At 49.5% G+C, this 20,290-nt stretch overlaps 1 protein-coding gene across 3 annotated transcripts; it reads left to right on the top strand.

Annotated features, from left to right (window-relative positions):
- The first annotated feature begins 712 nt into the window (after positions 1-712).
- LOC135821216 (uncharacterized) lies at positions 713-18,178 on the top strand. Of its 3 annotated transcripts, none has more exons than XM_065334281.1 (4): positions 713-1,514; positions 14,689-14,763; positions 15,298-15,368; positions 15,742-18,178. In XM_065334281.1, exons 1-4 carry the CDS (start codon positions 1,043-1,045, stop codon positions 17,218-17,220), a joined length of 2,097 nt encoding a protein of 698 aa, XP_065190353.1. In that variant the 5' UTR covers positions 713-1,042; the 3' UTR covers positions 17,221-18,178. The 3 variants fall into 3 exon arrangements, with proteins under 3 accessions (XP_065190353.1, XP_065190352.1, XP_065190354.1); XM_065334280.1 differs by having other exon boundaries at positions 14,689-14,765; positions 15,294-15,368; XM_065334282.1 differs by lacking the exon at positions 713-1,514 and adding an exon at positions 7,892-8,514.
- Positions 18,179-20,290: the final 2,112 nt, after the last annotated feature.

Genomic DNA, 20,290 nt, shown 5'->3' with positions numbered 1-20,290 from the left:
TTTTAATTTATCACATTGCACATACCCATACAAAGACAAAACAGAAAAAGACAAAGGGTAGATCTACGGTGTATGGGTCAAGAGGAGATACTGCGAAGCACTACATAGCATTTTACAAATTGTCTAAGAAATTATCTGTGGCAATGACAATGGTAATGTGGTTTCTCAGTATATGAAACTCGGGTTACCCCTATGACTTTTAGTAGTTTAATAATTATTGCTGTACAATGACTATTAATTAAATTTTACCATGATTACAGATACACGAGATTGCCAAGGCACGGCGGCAGCTCAGAGTCACACTACCCTTGTTTTACTGCAACTGGCACACCTGATGCATGGTGCCTGTTGCCGAGTACTTGAACATCTGTTGAGTAACACGCTGCACTGTGCTGCAGCCGGCCGGTGCATGCAGGGCGTGCGGACTGCGCAGAAATCGTGTCAGTGCCAGTGGTGCATCCACTGTACTGATCCAGTCATTCCTCACACTCACTGCAGCCTGCATCATAGTGCATGTCGCACTGCACCGCACGTGCATACGTCACTATACAGTATACAGTCAGTAGTCTGCACGCGTACAGCTCGCTATGCACCGGACCCTGTGGCTGTGACTTGTGAGTACGGCTAGCGCTGTCCTGGGTGCGAATGAAACAGCTGACGTAAACTAACAACTGTCTAGCGCTGAGTGCGACAAGCGACTGCTCTAGTAGCCCGGAAACATACGATCTTCCTTGTTGTTGAATTTTTCTTTCCAGGTGACGGAACGCAGTTCGTGCTCCAGCTCTGGTGTTCTCTGTGCCAGTCGTTTCAAACCGTTTGTCCGTTCTTCTGGGGGTTCTGAAACTCAATTTTAGATACGCGCCCTCCTGATCTTCCATTAGTGGAGAAGTCAGCATCCGCCCCGGACCAACGATTGCCGGGAGAAGCTGAAAATATTCATCCCTGTACAAATCAGATTGGCAGTTACTCGCTGTTGGGTTTGCAGTTTGGACCAGATTTAATTTATTTGTTCATCAGCACTGGTGCATAGCCACCGCACAGGATGCCGAGCAGCAGAGTGGAGCATGATGACTCCTCGTCATCGGAGCGGTGTAGCAGTTTTAGCGGCGACGAGCGCTTCACCCGCCGAGACTATGGGAGCGATGGCAGAGGAAGCGGCAGCGGCGTTTCCGTTCGCCAACCTAGAGCGATTCACCCTGCGGACCAAAACACTGGACAGCGGGGCAGGGGCAGATCTACGCGACAGGCTGGTGGCAGTATGGAGGGAGAGGCAGCCGAGAAAGCCCTTCGCAATGCCCGCGAGAGACACCGCTGCCAGCAAATCATCCAAGCGTATACTGAACTGAAATCCGTGCTTCCCTCGCTGCACTACGAGGAGTTGTCTCGGGTGGAAATACTGAGACGGACGATCCGCTATATGAACTATTTGGTCGAGTGTCGAGACACGGGAGAGTGTGATGAAGACAGAGCGGCCGAAGTAATGCGAGAAAGCCACAAGAAACGCCGCCTGGAAGGTGAGGGAGTTATCTCTGTCGTGACTGGTTTGATAGTATTATTATGATAATGCGGCAGGTGTGTTGGTTTGGTTACTAGTAGTAATGATGTGTCTCCGCGCATGTGCTGTTCCATGACTTCGGGTCGAGTGAGTTTACTTGGTTTGTCAATAATCTCCGTCTGTTTACCTTTGGTAGTTTGGATCTGCTGCGGGGGACTTTGAAATGACCGTGTCTTTGAAATGACCGTGTCTTTTCCGTGATCAGGTCTAAATGAGTAGCTATCCGAAATATTATTATGACTCTTCGGGCGTGTCGCGCCTGCGGAAAGTAAATGCCAGGGCGTGAAAATGATACGGCTGGTGCACGGTACTGCAAACGGGACGGCATTTGCACCTTGGTCAGATCGCAAGGCACTGAAAACCGTTCTTGAAACTTCTCCTCGAGTGTTTGAATGACAATCATTTTATAAGGAAGACTTATGCACCAGCTATTTCAGCTATGCTCGTCGCTCATGCTGACCAGAAACACGTTCGCTGCAGCTCCGTGAAATCGATTAACTGTGCGGCAAGTACCGGTGAATATAATAGACGAGTACAATGTCATAATAATTACAAGTATATTGGTGTTGAGTGCTGCGGTCTCAGAGTATCGGTGTTGTGTTTGATTCGGACTGTAAGAACCTGCAATCGTTCGCTCGCTGTGGCCTATCTCCCGTTGAGCGTCTTGAAATGGTCATTATCGTGAAGTAGTTGTAAGAGTCTCTTTGCAGTGCGAGCTGCACTCTGCAGCCTGCGTTGATGGACAGGTCAAGCGAGGTGTGTAGGTCGACACCTGAAGTCGTTGACGTTGATCCTGCATGACAACTGTTTCATGAATGGATGGCTCGTACTCCATACGCAGTGCACAGCAGAAAACTGCACAGGGTGTTTGATTGTTTGTCTTCCTGCGCCTGTCGCCAGCACAACGGGGAAAATAGAGACGCACCTTGAACTTTTGCCAAAGTCCATGCAAACAATCAGTATTTACATACTTGAATAATGCAGAAGAAGAAAAAGAAACAGATGATACTTGATTGGCAAGAAGAGCCAGGACTGGTAAATGCTTTTTCCGGAACTGGCCCTGCTGGTCAGGTTATCACCAGACCAACATTTTAGCCACCTACACGTGTGTACTCCTGTGGTCAGTATGGAGGTCATGTGTAGCCGCCATATCATACACATACTGTACGGAATACAATGAAACTACCGGACCAATGAAGAACACTGCTTGGGGCGGTCGTGGCTTATTCCTGAACTTTCTCAATGTCTTGTGTGGTGTATGTGTGTGTGTGTGTGGGGGGGGGGGGGGGGGGGTGCTTGTGGCAGTGTATACGTTATACATATGCAGTGGCGTGCACCGAGTCTTGAAAGGGGGGTTTCTAGAGTTGGTAATTTTTTTCTGGGGCCCCATTGTATAATTATGTATGAATTTTGTGCACATGCGCATCCCCCGAACATACCGTCGGAGATAACGGCGAGGGCAGTCGGCTAGGGAGGAGGGAGGGGGGCCGGGACTCAAGATCAGGGGTGCAGGGCACCAATGAACACTGGTGCTGATGAGATGCGGGGCTCGTCCGACTGCTATCATCAGATCATGCCGGCACAAACGCGTCTGAGAGGGAACCAGGTACAGGGGTAGAAAGGACAGAAATAAGAATAAAGAGGAATGGAGGGAGGGGACGATGCCGGCTACATGGAAATGTTGGTACATGTATAATCGATAGCAGGATAAAACGGGTTACCTTTTTTGATAGGCCTAGCTGCCCGGGCTACACTACAGTCTATAACACTATGTCTATCAGACTATGGTACTTCACTAGTCCACTCCACTGTCTCCAGGCTTGTTTGTTTCATCAAAACACTGCTTACATTCGTCGTATCTTTCTTTCTGTTCTTATGACGAAGTTTTCAGCATGTATTGGCAATGTTCCACATGATTTCAATAGAGAGTTATGGACCTCGCTTCGATGGAAGCTCGCGGAAGAAAAGCGAAGCCCCGCGTCCTTGAGTCGCCGCCGGAGCAGCGCTTCGTTCTGAAGCAGCGCAAGTGGATCATGGACGCACATTTTTACGTCTTCCAGTCGACAACGTTTTTGACGAACATCTCTGCTGCGCACATGAGCGAGAACGAAAGGCTGTGGCGATCTTGATTTGAGTCAACGGTTTGGAAGGAGATATCGTCAATCATATCCTTGAACTGACTTGCATCGCGCGTGCTTGACTCAAATTTCGAAACAAAACGGATTTCTTGAACGTCATCGCCAATCCAGGAGCGAACCAGAGCTAGAGATCGATCCCTCCGTGGCTACTCTCCACTGAAGAAAAAGAGAATAATGTATTTCGAACTGCATGCAAAGCAACTCTCTCTCTCACTTCGAAATAAGAACATAGTCACTGTACTGTGAACTGCCCGTCGATCGATGCGTTTGCAGGATCGATAACCAATCCAGTACTACACGCTTTTCTTTTGGCAAGATTGCCCGAAAAAAGGTGGTTTCCAGACACCAAAAAACTCATACGGTGCACGCGCCTGCATATGTGTCCTGAAGGAGCGGCGGCCGGGGAATGTCTGCTTTATCACGCTACACTCACTACCTACAGTGGTCAAGGTATTGTTTGTAAGAGTGGGGAGCTTGGAAGTGCATCAAGTTCTCCATTGTTAGGCTGTTCATGAGGGCATACCTTATGCGGGGAATGCAGCTGATCAATGTCCATAGCAGGTGTTGGTATCTGGTCAGTGGCGCTCTGCTGGCAGTTGGCAGCTCTGGTTCAGACATGCCTTGTCACAAGGTGTCAACAGCTCTCTGTCTAGCAGACATGGCAGACGTCAGCCTGTCCAACTCCGCTTGGCACTGATTAGCGGAGAGTGAGCTGTGCTGTACTCGGGCTGGGAACATGCACTCTACATGAGCCCGATGTGAAGTGCGACGGGCACATCTGCAATCCATAGATGTGCTTGGCTGACGGGTAGCTCTCCCTTGAGGAATAGTGTCACGGAGCAGCGCGTGGCGCCTCCACCACTGTCAATGACCGAGCGGCTATGCATGGAACACCTTGCATGCACGTTGTGCGACGTTCTGCTCCGCTTCGATGAATACAAACACGAGCGGATTGCTAAGACCATACGGGTAGGCCTGGTAGCAGCACCGCAGGTTCTGATTTGGCGTCTACTGGAATGGCGTCTCATTTGGCCCTAGCCTCTGCCACGCGTTCCCGGCAGCTTGAAGCTGATCGCGATTTTGTGCTATGTGTCAAGGCGAACACTCCACCTCTCTTATACTATTCTTGTGCGCAGAGCATTGCCCTAGGCTGGTTCAAAGCCTGATTTTGGCATTGCCTTCAGGCTACGCAATCAAGCTGTACGAATCTTAGAGTGTTTCTCGAACTGGAGGTATGGGGGTGCGTGAGGGGGATTATTAGAGATCTGCTGTGTCCACGAAAAGACGGGAGTGACGGCTAACTTGGATTTGGTCCGTCCTACCTAAGCAGTGTTATTGGTGACCTGTATGTTGCGCTACCGCTTGGGGTTTCTTTGCTTCGAGAGCAAGTTATACCGTCAAAGCTTAGTGCGTGCAATGCTGTGCGAGCGTCTTATCTATGGGTGTGTGTGTGTGTGTGTGTGTGTGTCCACGAGCACCAGTTTCTGCGTGTGTGCATCGTATCCGAACCTCACGCTAGACTGGCTATAGTATCCGGTCGTGAAGCGTGGACCGTTAGCGGATCGGTTGTCACCTTGATTCCATTCACGGTGGCATCTGGTGGTATCGACGGATGACAGGGGGGACGCGTATCACAGGCCCATACATGGAGTGTGGAGCGTATATCGGGAATGTCCTTTAGCAGACTTTTGGGCACACTTTTTGCACCTTTTGTAGTGATGTAGATAACATGGAACATGTTTCCTTTGAAAACTTTGAAATAGAGAGAGATACGGGGAGAGAGAGAAAGAGTGTGTGTGTTTGTATGTGTGTGTGTGCGTGCGTGTGTGTGTGTGTGTGTGTGTGTGTGTGTGTGTGTGTGTGTGTGTGTGTGTGTGTGTGTGTGTGTGTGTGTGTGTGTGTGTGTGTGTGCGCGCGCGCGCGCGCGCGCAAGTGAACATTTGAGAGAGGGATACGCGGACGGAGAGACAACAAGAGAGTAGGAACTGGTGAGAGGGAGAAGAAGTGAAAAAAAGTATACGGTGAAAGAAGGATAGGTAAAGGAATATTTAAGCACAGATGGCATACGGTAGGAAACTGTGTGGAGAAGGGTAGGCATTCATCTTGCACATCAATAGCAAACGTGGTCGCAACGCACATGACCTCACGTGTTCGGGAGAGCGAAAACCCAGGACTGAACTCCAGTTCATTGCAATAGTGTCGGTTCTGTGAACCTAGCCGGTGCACTGGATCTAGTCATGCAGTACACTGCTCAGTTGAATGCTGTTATCGCCTGCGTCAGCATACCCTGTAAGTCTGCGGGCAGGGGTTTTGCTTGAGGGCCTTGTCCAGGGCTGCAGCAGGCCCCCATTGGGATCAAATGCAAGGCGTTGGTCTGGAAACAATCCGAAGTGATCTCGAATAGGACTTCACCAATGTTATAGCCATGGCATTGGCATGCTCATGAACGAATCTTAGGGGACAAAAGGTAAAGTCCATTGTGTTGCTCTAGATAAGAACAACACGTTGAAGAGCTTAGCTAGAATGTTTCATGGCAGACAAGTGGCAGATGGTTTGTGGTGGGTGGTATTTGGCCAGCCAGTATGGCCCCAAGTCTTTCCAGCGTGGTGCTATTTGCAATTTGCTCTCGAGTCCGCACACGTGCAGGCGAGGCACATCCACGTGCACATACGGACACACACGTTCGCATACACGTGCACACACGCGTACACACACCGATTCACCCAGGAGAACTGTGGAGGCGTTCAGCGATCACAATGAGCAATGGCCGTCCCCGTCCCGTCCTTCCCCAATGGTTTGTGTGCTTCGACAGTGCATGTGACTCGTGTGTGACGATACTCCCATTCATCATTGTCACGCTGACAAGCGATATGCTAGAAGTTGGCAAGCGTGTATGTCCCTAGGTGTGTGGGCAACCAGCAAGATGTTTTGGCTTTCACTAGCTTGATGCGCCATCTGGGTTTCATGACAGTTGCTCGTTCCTACGCTCTGGAACGAGCTGCATTACACGCTTAGCTGTCACTGGAGCCTGTTGTCCTCGGGCTAAAGTCCCTTTTGAACACCATGTGTCATGCCAGCACAGATGCTGTGTTCCCTGCTTTTTGCTGCGTGTGTCATTTAGAGTATAATGCAACCTGTCCATCTGATGCAGCTGTCATCGTGAAACGTATCATCTCTCAGTGTGACTGGTGTGTGGGAGCTTCCGTGATCCGAGAGATTTGCTGAGTAGCGTGCATGCTCGAGTATATAGGTGCCGTGCGTGCGCGGTCGCTTGTGTGTCCTGTCTGCATTCCTCTGGGTGTCAGTGTGTGTGTGTGTGCGTGTGTGTGCGTGTGTGTGTGTGTGTGTGTGTCAATGTGCTGGCATATGGTATGCACGGATGACAGCGTGGCATCAGCGTAGCTGTGCGAATAGGTGAACACATTGTGACCATGTCACGTACGTCGCAGGCAACAATCTAGTCAATCGTTGTTCCTCTCACGCACACAGACACACACACGCACTGTCCATCTCTTTCTTTCTGACCGCTGCCATTCTTCTGCCGGAGCTCTTGCTCTGCCCAAGACAAAACGACCTAATCCCATGAGTCTACTGATGATGTGGGTGCTGTGAAGATGGCCAAAGCTATGTAGACTGTGCCGCAGTACACCATGCATGTGTTGGACGGGGGAGGCAGACGGGAGAGCTAGAGTCGCTGCAAGCTGTATCTGCTAGCAGTGATCTTCAACTATGCGTAGGCAACGTTGTACCGTTGAAAGAAATCCAGCTTGCGTTGTTTGAGGCTAGGTTTTCAGACGACCGATCAACATGTCATTCACACACAGACACTGTTCTCACTGCACTAAACTACCCGAATGCATCCTAGATCCATGGCTCATGGCGCTTGACAGGCCAGTGATGTGTTTGTAGCAACGCTGGACAGATGTTGGACGTTGGAAGTCGTCACACCGTAACGAGCTCGTAACGTGAAATGTATTGGTAGCAGCCCGGGATGCGGTTATCGTGTTTATGTCTACGGAGTGATGAGTCAACGTTGCCGTTGTGTGTGTGTGTGTGGTCCGTGGAGTTCAGCCTGTCATCTTGTAGGCTGTGGTGTAAAGCTAGCATGTGTGCGTGTGTGTGTGTGTGTGTGTGTGTGTGTGTGTGTGTGTGTGTGTGTGTGTGTGTGTGTGTGTGTGTGTGTGTGTGTGTGTGTGTGTGTGTGTGTGTACCAGCGTTCCCGTAATCAGTGCCTTTGTATACGTATGTATACTCAGCTGTCTAAACTCTGTTTACGTATGTATACTCAGCTGTCTATATTCGGTGTGGCCATTGTGTGTGCCGATACGCTGTGTACACACACTGTAGAAATGCACTAAGTAAGGTGCACCGAGATGGCACTGATGGCTGTATTGAAATTGCACACGTTCCCTTTCCCATGTACCGAACACGCCACGGAAAGACCCGCGTACTCTGAACTGATGCCCGTTGGGGTTTGCATTCTTGCAATACAGTCAAGAGGAGTCACAACTTCTCCTTGCCTTCAGGCTCATCATGCGGGGTGTGGCCACAACCCCTGGGAGGTAGCCAGTGACTTTCGGCAGTATCATCACTCACTTGCTGGACGTTTTCCTGATTGGACTTAGGCCAGGAACGCTGAGCTCAGCTCTCTGCTTCTGCACTGGAGGCGGGTGCAGACCTTGTTGCATTGGCTCCAACTCTGAGTAGTCAAATGACAGGCTTATGGGAACTAGTACAGAGCGTCGTATTCTCCTGCAATATGTTTTATAAACAGACCTATGGTGGTCCTTGGTGACTTCCTCTGCTGCTGTTGGATTCCCTGTGAGTATCCTTCGGGATTTTAAGCTGTCATTTTGGGCTCGAAGGAAATTATAGGGCGGGAGGAGGTCTGTCATATCTTCGCCCGCAAAGCTGCTTCTCGTTCTTGTGCCAATCTGAGGCAATATTAGACTTTGTTTGCCTTGCTTCAGGTCGACAAGTAATACTCATATAAAGTCAACTTTGCGTATAATGACACTAGGCGGGGCTTCAGAAAAGTGTCCTTATTTGCGAAGTCTCAATATTATGAGCCAGCGCACGCGAAAATCGACCTTAGTGACACGCACTTCAAACTGAGAAAACGCACTTCAAACATTCTCTGTTTTCGTGTGATGTGCGATATATCAGGGAAAATGCTCTATCTTCTAAGACCTGAAACTCAAGTTTTACTCAAGATTTTTCGAACGTTTTTTTGCATTGAATTCTGCATAAATCTATCTGCCTTTATCCACTGTCATCTCAGTTTCTGAAAATATGTCACTAAGGGTGATTTTCGCGTGTGCTGGCTCATATGTATTACAGTTAGATGGGACTTTGCTCTGGGCATGAAAATTCTGTCGCTATTTGCGAATTGTCGTTATGTCCGCAGTCGTTATCAGCAAAGTTGACTGTGTGGCAGATGTGGACAATGGTCTTGCTGCGACATGCGATTGTGTAATGGCGGGCTCTCCGCGGGTTATCAGGTCTCTAGACATGGTGGGTTGGAGCATTGAATGGAGACACAATGGTTAAGAGCTTCTTTTGGAGAATGAAACACGCGGGTAGAGAGTGTTCTTGAAGATTGTGAGCAATTGAAAGCGTGAACGGTGGATGCTGTTCGTGTTTCCCCTGTTAACCCTGTGTTTCATGCTCCCTCCTCCTCGACTGTTGAGCCGCACGGCTGCTGCCCGAGTCTACGGCTCAACCACAGCGTTCGCAAACCTGCGTGTGAGCTCGAAATGCTCCATTCATAAAAAATTAATGGTATGCAGTGTGCTGGAGCCTAGAGGCTGCAGCCTTCTGGCTTTAGTGTTTAGCACACACAGGACATCATACATCATATGAATATGGCAGCTGTAGCGAAACTTGTGGTCGTGAGCATGTCCACCCTTGGTCCGCCTGTCAACGTGTTACAGCCATGTGACATGTTAGGCGCCAGCTGGGCTAGTAAGCGAACGTCCGGTTCACTTACTACTGACCGCCTGCCCTTCTCCCATGTACACATCAGTGGACGGCGTGACACGGTGGCGTGGGACAGATGCGCATGGGGTGCTGGCGTGCAGCCAGCATGACGACACTCCACTGCGGGCATGCTGCTAATGTGCTGATAGCATATCACTGTTACCGGGAGGGGATGGGTGATGTGATGTCCTGTTCAACGGCGAATGTTAAGTTGCTTCATAGCTGCCACACTCTTCGCGTCAATGTTTGTTATACCTGTGATTACTTGCACGAGTCAGCATGCAGCTCAGAGACCAGTGCAAAGGCTAAACATTACTGAGCTGTCTATTCGTCCGAAACCAACCAGGAAATCCTAATGACGGCTTTGAGTCACTCGAAAATCTACTGCTCCGGATTCTGTCTGTGTGTGTCTGGTTTGTAAAACAATGATGAGCGTATCACGCGGCGATGTCTCCAGGAGCTGTTGTTGCAAATTGTTAGCGCATTCCCCGTATGTTCACGTGCCCGCAGTCAGCAGTTTGCTCACCGCATTTGATCCGTATCGTATTGTTTGACATCGCAAACATCTGGCCGGTGCAACAGTGCGATATGTATTGTCACCTAATGAGGCCTCGAGTGCTGCTTGCTGGTAGATGTCTGATTGAGTATTTCCAAATAGACTTCGCCAGGCTGGAGCGGACATGCTCCTCTTAGAGCCATCACCGTTGTGCAGTGTATGCCGATGGTTGCGTGCGACGGTTGTTTGCTGGTTAACGTCTGATTGCGCATTTTCAAAATCGACTGCCAGACTGGAGCATACGTGCACCCGCATAGATCCATCACTGTCGCGCGGTTGTTGTTTTCATTTTGATTCGTTGGCCGAACCGGACGTGTATATCCAATAACAATGGGACGAATAAGGAGAGGCACGTTCCATAAATTTATGAAGAGAGTGAGAGAGAGAGAGAGAGAGAGAGAGTGTGTGTATAATAACCCCTTGCTCCTGGTTTCGTGATCTTCTGTGACAGGTGATTGCCGCGACAGGTTTGAGGTGAATCCCGGGGTAAAAGTAGAGTGAAACCTGTGACTAAGGACCACCCCTTGGGGCCAGAGAAAGCGGTCTTTAGTGGCAGGTGGTCTTTACTTAGAAGTTTGCACCGCGCGACCATTATTATAAGGATCCCAATCGATGATATGTATGTCAAAGTGCAGCTAATACTATTCCCCGCCGCTTGCGCAATGCCATTTCTCCTTTCAGCAGTAGCACTGAGCAGAGAGAAGGTTCGATGCGCTCTCCAAGACGTTTACTATCATGTTTGCTCATGACAGCCCTTGAAACTACGACAGGTGCAGTGCAGCCCACAGTCAAAATGAGCCTGCGTTCATCTGTTCAGCTGTAGTGTCGATAGAGTCCATTCCGGACCATAGAAATTCATCAAAATTTCAAAGAAGGAGCTTTGAACAACCTTTGGCTTCCTACATCGTCGTCGCTAGTTACGGGTAAAAAACGACTTTGGGATATAAAAAAAGGCGGTCGCTGGTCGTGTTCAGCAGGTAGCCGCTTGTCACAGTGCATTTTTGAATGTGAGACTGTCCGTCCGTGCCTGGCAAAGTGGTCGGTAGTAGCAGGCTGGTCGCTAGTCACGGTGGTCTTTCGTTACAGGTTTTACTGTATGACACGGGTATCAGCTAGGGTGTCTATCAACCCGGTACCCAATTACCCTGTTACCTCGTGCCTTCCACAAAACTATGACGTATTCCTCAGTGCCTATCGCCTGGCAATGTGGCCATGTAAGCCTCAGCTTCTGAACTAGCCCCCCCCCCCCCCCCTTAGCTGGAGTAGGACCTGTCAGGACGAATTGGACTTCTGTTGTGAATGTCAGTTTTCGAGCTGCTTCCCCTGCGGCTTTGTTTGTTTTAGTGGCATTCCGCCTTTCTGCGGTTTGACACACCCTGCTTGGCTTGAAGGGAGCAGCTTAGTACTAAAGGTCTTGCTGCTCCTAATTGAAAAAAATGAGTATTTCAAGTGCCGAAGGGCGTCATTAGTGACTGATTAAAGGAGAGAGTTTAAGCATGTAGCTAGTTTTTTGTGTTGATTTGTTTCGTTGCTGATAAGCACAAATAGGAGCGCGCAGGGCGGTGTCCGTCGTGTGGTTCTTTGAGCCTGTCCCCAGTGAAACCATCTCACACGATCCTTGTCTCGATCAGTGGGTGAAGATCGATTATGGGTGTCCCCAAATACGTCATAATGCAGTAGCCCATCTTCTTGTGTGGTTGATGACAGTTAGATTTGCTTCTCCTTGCTGGGCTGGTTTATGTCTGGAGAGGATTGCACATGCCATTGAGGTAAAGAGTTCCTGGATGCAAGCAACCTGCTGCCACCAGCTGGGGGCTCTCCTTGATTTCGTGAACTCTGCAACGGTCCTGAACTCTTGCCTGATTTTGAAGTTAAAATATATGAATGCCCAGGCAAGACACATAACTCCTAGCCGGTAGTAAATTGAACAAAACATGCGATGGGAACGAATACACCAAGATCACACCAAGATCCCAAGTGTGTATTTTACATAGATATTGGAGCTGCCCTTGAATGGCAGAATGCCAGGTTAAATTCTGTGCATAGTTTTCATTCACAGAAACATGGCTACCTAACACAAGACAACGACGAGCCCTAGGTGGACTGTGTTCTGTAACACACACATCTGCCAACAAGCTGTGCTCTGTTTACTTCCAGGTCAACGATTGTGTGGCACGTTGGGTGGGTGGATGGGTATACACTGTTGGAAATGAGACAGGCACTCAACCCTCACAATAACTGTCACTGCAGTTGCTTGTGAGCACACAGCAGTGGACAGTGGAACCACTTGTGTTCTACAAAGTGGTTCTCTCTGATCTAGCTGGCAGCAGCAGCTGCCGATGATGTCTGGAGAACTATACGTGGCTCTGCTGATGGACGAGTGGCCAACACTTGCAGTTGCACTGCACTGGACTGCTGACTGAATCATCTGCTGTGTGGGTGTGTTCAATGACAATTTTGGGCACTTAAGTGGCAGGATTGGAATGCGCTGACAGATGTACGTAGCGGATCTACCAAGTAACCATGTAACACTCTTAATGACACCCTTGAGTTAATGACACCCTTGGAACTGGCTGTAAACCTTTTCTTTTCATTCTGCACTATGGTACTGTGTATTGTGGGAGACATGGAAAGATGCAACGCAGTGAGGTGCAGAGGCACAGAAAGATGCCGTAGACTGTAATGGTGAAATGGGAGGCTTTGCTTTGATCATCTACAGCCTTCAGGTTGCCAAAGTGTTTGACGCCACGCTTGCTAGCCACGTCCCGTGCAGGTTAATTTACGGATGGTTCATGCAGCAGCCTGCTTGAACCGGAATGGCGTGCATCACCGCAGGGCACATGTATGTCTAGTGTACATCTATATAGGCAGTGTGTGTTCGTTTTGGTTAAGGGTGGGGTGCAGTGCAATATGATCAGATTGGCAATGATGCTCCTAGCACCATATTTTGCGGTGCGTGCCTATGCCCAGAAGGGATAGCTCAGTTCAAAATCACCACCCTGGCTTGGAAGTGAAGAACCTTTCTGCATCCAGTGTAGGGAAATACCTCCTTTCCTCAGTGGGATGTAAGAGCAATGAAGATTGTCCATGTGCCAGTCCTGAATGAGCAAGCCACAACAGCCCAGTGATGGGTAGTAAGAGAAAGCTGTTACACATTGCTATGTGCCTAGTCTGGGCTAGCCACAGCAATGTGTATTACGTGTGTATACTGTAACGTCGTGTATATAGGCTGCTGCTTTTATGATTTTTTGGGGGAAATTTTGCAGGCTTCTACATGAGACAGGCTTCTATACAAGACAGGTATTTCTATGTATGTCAACACTAGGCATACCTGCCGAGGGTGTAAGTATCTTGAAAATCAGGCTTCTATTCAAGACAGGCCTCTATAATGAGACATGCTTTACTACACTACAAGACACTACAGGTGAATTGCAGACTCACGGCTGACATCTGCCTACACCTGCTGTGGCTGGCTCACCCACTTGAAGTCATTAGCCTCTTGTTGAGAAAACGTGCGCTGCTGCTGCGGCTGTTGATAGCTGTGAGCTGTGCCCGTTTAGGCCAGATGCCATTCTGGCACTCCGGATACTCTACTAGGAGCAGTTCCGCCAAAGGCATGGTTGACTGATAGGGGGACGCATGTAAATTGTCCTGGCGCTTGCGGCTATGTTTAGCCATGGACACTGGCCCAGGAAACTTGTGTTGCGGTGCGTCCTGGCGCCACTGGCTACTTGACGCCACTTGGCCAGATATCTATGATGTCTTGGCTGCTACATGGCAGACAGCAGAGTGCATTCCCTGGACTTCTCTATCTGGTAGTAGGCACAGGCGTTGGCTAGGATAGGAGACAGGCAGTGTGGCTTTGCAGGCTGGCCCGTAGACCCTACACTGAGGGCAATACCAGCTAGGCAAGAGTGCCCGCTCTACTTTGGCCAGTGTTTTAGGGAAAGTGCACACAGTGAATAGGTATCACCATACACCATGGATAGTACAGATCAGGGTACAGTCAGACCTCCCATAAGATAGGTGAGGGGGGGGGGGGGCTTGTGTTTGATGAGCACTATTGCATTTTGTGTGTGTGTGAGGACTACTCTCCTCCTTGCCGGCGTGCTTTTAACTCGGACACCGTGTTCGATCCTAGTAGACGATGTGCTTGTGTACATGTGAAGGGCTCCAATTCAGAACGAGATAAATCCACTTTGTGGGAACTTCAGGAAGTGCATTTTTCATTATCCTTTTCTTTTTTCGGTCTGCACTGCAGCATCAGTAACTTTTATTGCGTTTTGCAGAAGAACACTAACTTCACGCATCATTTTGATTGGGATGTATCGCGTTTTGACCCATAACACGGACACACAGACGTCCGTGGGGGGTGGAAAAAACTGAAAAAGCTCTGGTTTGGTCTTTATCGCGTTCAGAATTGGAGCCCTTCGTGTGTTCTCCGTGATTTCTGTGCACAGGCAGGGGCAGGTCACCCGTGTGCGCGTCAAACACAAACCAGCGACAGCCAGTCGCCACTGCGCCAACCACCGTCCGTGAGTATTGTCAGCCCGCGTGTGTATGAACATCCGTCCATCATGAAGAAGAGCCGTGCAAACGTAGATTAATGCATTGTTGTTGTTGTTGTTGTTGTTGTTGTTGTTGTTGTGTTTATTTTAATTCGGGATTCAAACGGGCAAGTACACCCAATTACAGGAATGCGAATGCCAGAGACAGACACGGAAGACTGGAAGAAGAGCATTAGGGCTACAGTGAGGAAAATCAAAGTGAATACTAAGAGTATGGGGTGTGTCTGCCAGTTTAAACTGGGTTAGGCATCGGGTACCACCAACATTGGAACTGTAAGGTGTCGTTCCGGGATACTTTCAAGTGCCTAGTCGACCAACACTGACACTGTGCCTTTGATCTGATTTCTCTGCTCCTCAACGTGGGATCACCGGGAGAAGTATGTATACAATGAAAACTGAGGCATTGTGCAAGTCTTAGTCATAGCCAGTCTTATTCCGCCGCATATTCGTGCAGGATGAATTATAGAATTTGTTTGGATATCATTTTCTGTGTGATTTCAGGTTGTGCTACCGTCCATTCCCATGTGAAGTTAGGCCACCCTAGGAGCAGTACGCAGCAGCCCGTGGATAAGGTAACTCCTTTCTCCTCGCCTCCCTGTCGTTTCTTGTTCGTCTGCCCGCCTGTGTGTCTTTTGGTCTGTCTCTGTCCTTCTCGCTCCTTCCGCTCTCCCTCTCCCCGCTTCACCTCTTTCACAGGAAAAATGCCTACTGTGTCACAATGTTTCGCGGGACTAATACACGTGTACCAAGCACACACGCACGCACGCGCACACACACACACACACACACACACACACACACACACACACACACACACAGCAAAACTGCAGCTTCTGTCTTCTTGTCGTTCAGACTTGACTTCGAAATGTCATGTACTGATCTGTGTTCGTGGTTGTGTAATGCACAACTTTCTCTGTTTCTTTTTTTCTGCCTTTGTTTCCATAGCCGAAGAGACAAGATGATGCCATGGCCATAAGCTTGCAGAATCGCGGCCGACTGTACAGCATGCCTCCAGACCTGGAGACAACATCAGCCCAAAGCCATGTCAGCCGACAACAGCTCTCCGCACGCGCAAGCCAGACGGCCGACATGCGTGCCGCCATGGTGTCATCGCCGCCGACAACTATGAAAGCTGTTTCTTCCAGGGACCCCACTGCCACTCGTGGCATTCCGTGTAAGCCACAGCGGACAGTACAGCCGATCAAAACGGAAGCAAGACCGCGACACGAGCCCGCTGCGCCGCAGCATGCCATCGCCATCACGGACTTCAAGGTGCTCTCCGAGTACGCACGCCAGAATCCCCACTGGCGAGCTGCAGGGGATAAGCAGGTCGCGGGGAAGTCCCTCACCAAGCTGCAAAGCATCTTCGATCACGCGTACACGAGCTTCTGCAATCGAATCAACGCGCCGCATGCGGCGAAGCGTAGCCAAGACGAGCGTGATGATAACGTCAACTGTGCAGATGAACTGCACAGAAAGAAACGCCAGCGATCTGTATACGGCGAAACAGCGCAAGCAAGACAGTCATCGAACAGGCAGCATTCAACTCACCACATGCCGGCTGAGCAGTGTGGAGTTCGCCGTGGTGCGGCTGAATCACAGATGCATGCAAAGGGTGACAACGAAGGTAACCATCATGGCCACCTGCAGCAGGAAACAAGGGTCGAGAGCACCCCAGCCCCGGCGCACTCCCAGTGTGCCTACTACCGGCCACCGTCGCATACGAGTTCCATTCCGTTCCACTCCGGGGAAAGCCCCATGGTAGCGGGACAAACCCCCGTGCTTCTGGGGACCCCGCCGGCGCAGACGTTACAGCAGCCGGTCGTGTATCAACTGGTGAGCGCTGACCATGGGCACGCGCAGCACCAGGTGCAGGTCATGCCCATGCACAGCCTGCAAGTACCGGCGCAGTCACAGTACGTCCTGCAGCACGGCGGCGCTCCACAAGTACAGTACATCGTCTACCCGGGTCACCCGACACCTCCCGTGGCAGCAACCCTACCTGTAGCCCAACCGACACCCATCACATCAACGCCACCGTCGACTGTCCCGTCGGAAAACCTTGCACAGGATCACGCAGACGGGACTAGCATGGAACCCGACTACGAGTGCACGTCCCCGATGCGCTACACCAGACAAGAGCACGCCATTGGTGGCTCGCCTCGTCGGCCGGAGAACTTCGACGTGGCGCCGAGCGATGGCGATGGAGACGGCGACGTGAGACCGGAGCCCTCGCACCCGAGCGCCAAGCTGGTCACGCGCAGCATCAAGTCCAGCCTGGAGCGGAGCTTTGCCGACCCGAAGGAGGCACGGCGACGGATCTCCGCCGACATCATGAGCACGCCGCACCGACGGCGGAAACGGCGCGGCGCCTACAGCCCGTACCCGCTGCAGATCAATGGACACTCCGTGGGAAGCATGTAGCTGCTGATGTCTCCAGCGTGAGAGAATGTAGATCCCCTGCTTGTCTCAATTTCACCAGCATCCCAGTCTATTTAATCTCCTAAACGTCTAGTTATTGCGTGCTGTCGTGTGCAGTAAATTACTTCGGCATTTGTCATCGTCAGTGATAACTTCCTTGTTTTTCCAGCCAGTGTTGTAGTGGTTGTTGTTCTTGTTGCTGCCGCCGCCGGTGTCACTACTGCTGGTGTCACTACTGCTGTTGTTTCCAATACTGCTGGTGTCACTACTGCTGTTGTTTCCAATACTGCTGGTGTCACTACTGCTGTTGTTTCCAATACTGCTGGCGTCACTACTGCTGTTGTTTCCAATACTGCTGGCGTCCTTGTTCTTTTCTCTTTGTACCTAGTGTTTCATACTAGTCCTGGCTGGGTACCATACACTCAAAGCCACAGCTGTGTGGCGATGTCAACGGCACTAGTCATCTCGTACTTGACTTCGAGTCTTCTAGAAATATTGGAAAAGGTGTTGAGTTGAGGAGAATTTCTATCATCCTCTTTTTTATCCTTGACAAGCTCTTCAATATTCCTAGTTAGCCTTGTTGATTCTGGATGCTTAACGTTAGTTGATACTGCCTCGACATTTTATCTTTATTATATCTATTATGTGATCACCTAGACATGCCAAGCTCATCGTGTTATGTCTTATTCTCTACGATTATCCACTTTTGAGTCAATCTTCTCTTTCCGCTGGCCGTACACTATCCCATGAACATTCAGCGCCTGGTTTTGCGCTCATAACATTATTAATATTTTTGTTGTATGTTATAACATGTCTCCGCAAAGGCAGGCGCTATAGTACTTTTCATGCACACTCATATTATACCGCTCCTCCGTGTTGTCCACATTCCATGCACGGTATGTTTCTTCGCTTTGCGTAAAACAGATTTTGGAGTTCTGGCCAGCTAGCCTGGTGTTTTGAACATGCAGGCCTTGGGATGTTGGGACTGTGCTTGCGTGTACGTGTAGATCTACACGTGCACATACACTTCACTTGAACTATTCAGTATTGCCAGAAACTAATACATGACTGCAGTTGTCGGTCTAGATGTTCAGGATTTGTTTATAGTAATTTTCAAATTATACGACCTGAAGAGTCCATAATATCATAGTATGCTCTGACTTGGTCTGACACGACAAACTACCGGTAACTTACTTTGGAGGTTTCGTTCGAGCTCGGCCGCCATACACAAGTCAATGCCCCATTATTTATAGTATACCAAAGTGACCGCCATGCAGCGCCTAGCGGCAAGGCCGAAACTGTATAACATGTACCATGCATTGCAAGTCTCACAATCAAGCGCCAAGCTGGGGATGAAACGTCGTGAGCTGCAGGATAAAAATTAAAACTGGCTCCCTACGCGCGCTCGTACCATTCTAGACTAGAGCACCATTCTCGCCTGCCACGGTTGACACCATCATATCGCCGTACTACAAGTACCATGAGTAGATCTCTACGCCTACGGTCAGCCCGATTATTGGCGATAGTCTCGCTGGAAAGATCTCGGTTCGCGAACAGGATGCGTGTGTCGTTTGCATGCGCAGTAGATCTACTAGTACTAGTAGTAGCTGTAGCGAAGTGAAGGGTGCAGCTAATCAGAGGATCATTATTCTCATACATGTAGTATAGTAGGGGAAATCGGGGAAATCCCCTTGCATTTACCTACTTTCTCAGACCGCCTGCACCAGCGACTACGGACTGTCAGGACTGCACTGTGCAGGATCCTGCACAGTCCGAAAGTCTGCCCAAGTCGCTGGATGCGGATCACTGATTCGTGTGGGATCCGTCTAGACCACAGCACTCATCAGTCATCGGGTCGTGGTTTGTGCAACTCCTCACTAATACTAGTAATAGACGTAGTCGAGTGGTAGTCTTTGAGTTTGAGTCTAACGGTCGTGCATTACGAGTACATGATTATGAGATCGAGAGAGAGATCGAGAGAGAGATCGAGAGAGAGTTCACAGCGCTAGCGGATAACAGTTGACACCAGCTGCAGACCAAACCTACAGTCGTACTACATGTAGTATTGTAGTGCATTTTGATATGATGGCCAAAGTAACGCCGTCACACAATAATACTGTCGCACATTGCGAGTAGCTGCATGGAGAGAATGCATAGGGTATCGATGACACGTATCCAAGTCTAGTGTATGCTGGGGACACTTGATCAAATAAACAAAACACAGTGGAACAAAAATAGATCTCAACTCAGATTTTCATGCAACAGTCAGGAAACAAATCCCTGCAAGGCTGTTATCATTGCACTGTGTGGATAAACCCCGCTAGGGTTTACCGGGTGTTAGCGGCCGTCGTGAGTTCCCTTCGGGAACGGACACGATAATTTACTTTTTTTAAAACTTTTTTTAGATGGATATTGACTACTTTGTAGAACATGAATTATGTTATGCACAATCACTGTAAGACCAGATATTTTAAATTCAATTTCAGTTAGCGATCTCCGGATTTTCGTGGGTTAATGAAGTGGAATTCTAACGAAATCTGTCTCAAAATCGGCAAATATCTGTACATGTACATTTCGCTTTGCACAAAACGAGTTTAACGATTTTTTAATTCAGCAATCTGTGCTGGGTTAGGAGGAGAAGATCCGCCTTCAAGTGCAAGTGACAATCACGTGAATCGCATCCGCAACTCATTTTCAGTCGTATGATGTTAGCAACACTTCTGAAAGCAGTACCGCCCATAACACATGCACTAAGACGGTTTGAGCGGCAGATCCGAGAAGTGACCACCACATACGCATGCACGCACGCGCACACATACACACACGCACGCACACACACACCACACACACACACACACATAACCTAATACTTTCAAAGTGCTGAAGGAAGGCCAGCGGAATCGATTCACAAACGGATGGCATCATCGCTGGCAGCAGGTAGATTTTTTCGGGTGCCAGCACAGGCAACAAAACAGCATCGTGATTGATTCCAAACCCCGGGGGCCACGGAGTGCTACACAAGGGATGCTAATCCATGCGCTGGACATGTATGTGTGTGTGTGTGTATGTGTGT

Source organism: Sycon ciliatum, chromosome 7 (assembly GCF_964019385.1).
Source record: "Sycon ciliatum chromosome 7, ocSycCili1.1, whole genome shotgun sequence".
Lineage (NCBI taxonomy): Eukaryota > Metazoa > Porifera > Calcarea > Leucosolenida > Sycettidae > Sycon > Sycon ciliatum.
The sequence above is the reverse complement of the archived record's forward strand: the minus strand, read 5'-3'. Positions and strand labels throughout refer to the sequence as shown.

Coding starts and splice junctions, on each gene's coding strand:
- LOC135821216 (XM_065334280.1), top strand. CDS start 1,043: ATGCCGAGCAGCAGAGTGGAGCATGATGACTCCTCGTCATCGGAGCGG. Junction 1,515..14,688: donor CAAGAAACGCCGCCTGGAAG/GTGAGGGAGTTA, acceptor TTCTGTGCACAG/GCAGGGGCAGGTCACCCGTG. Junction 14,766..15,293: donor CTGCGCCAACCACCGTCCGT/GAGTATTGTCAG, acceptor TTCTGTGTGATT/TCAGGTTGTGCTACCGTCCA.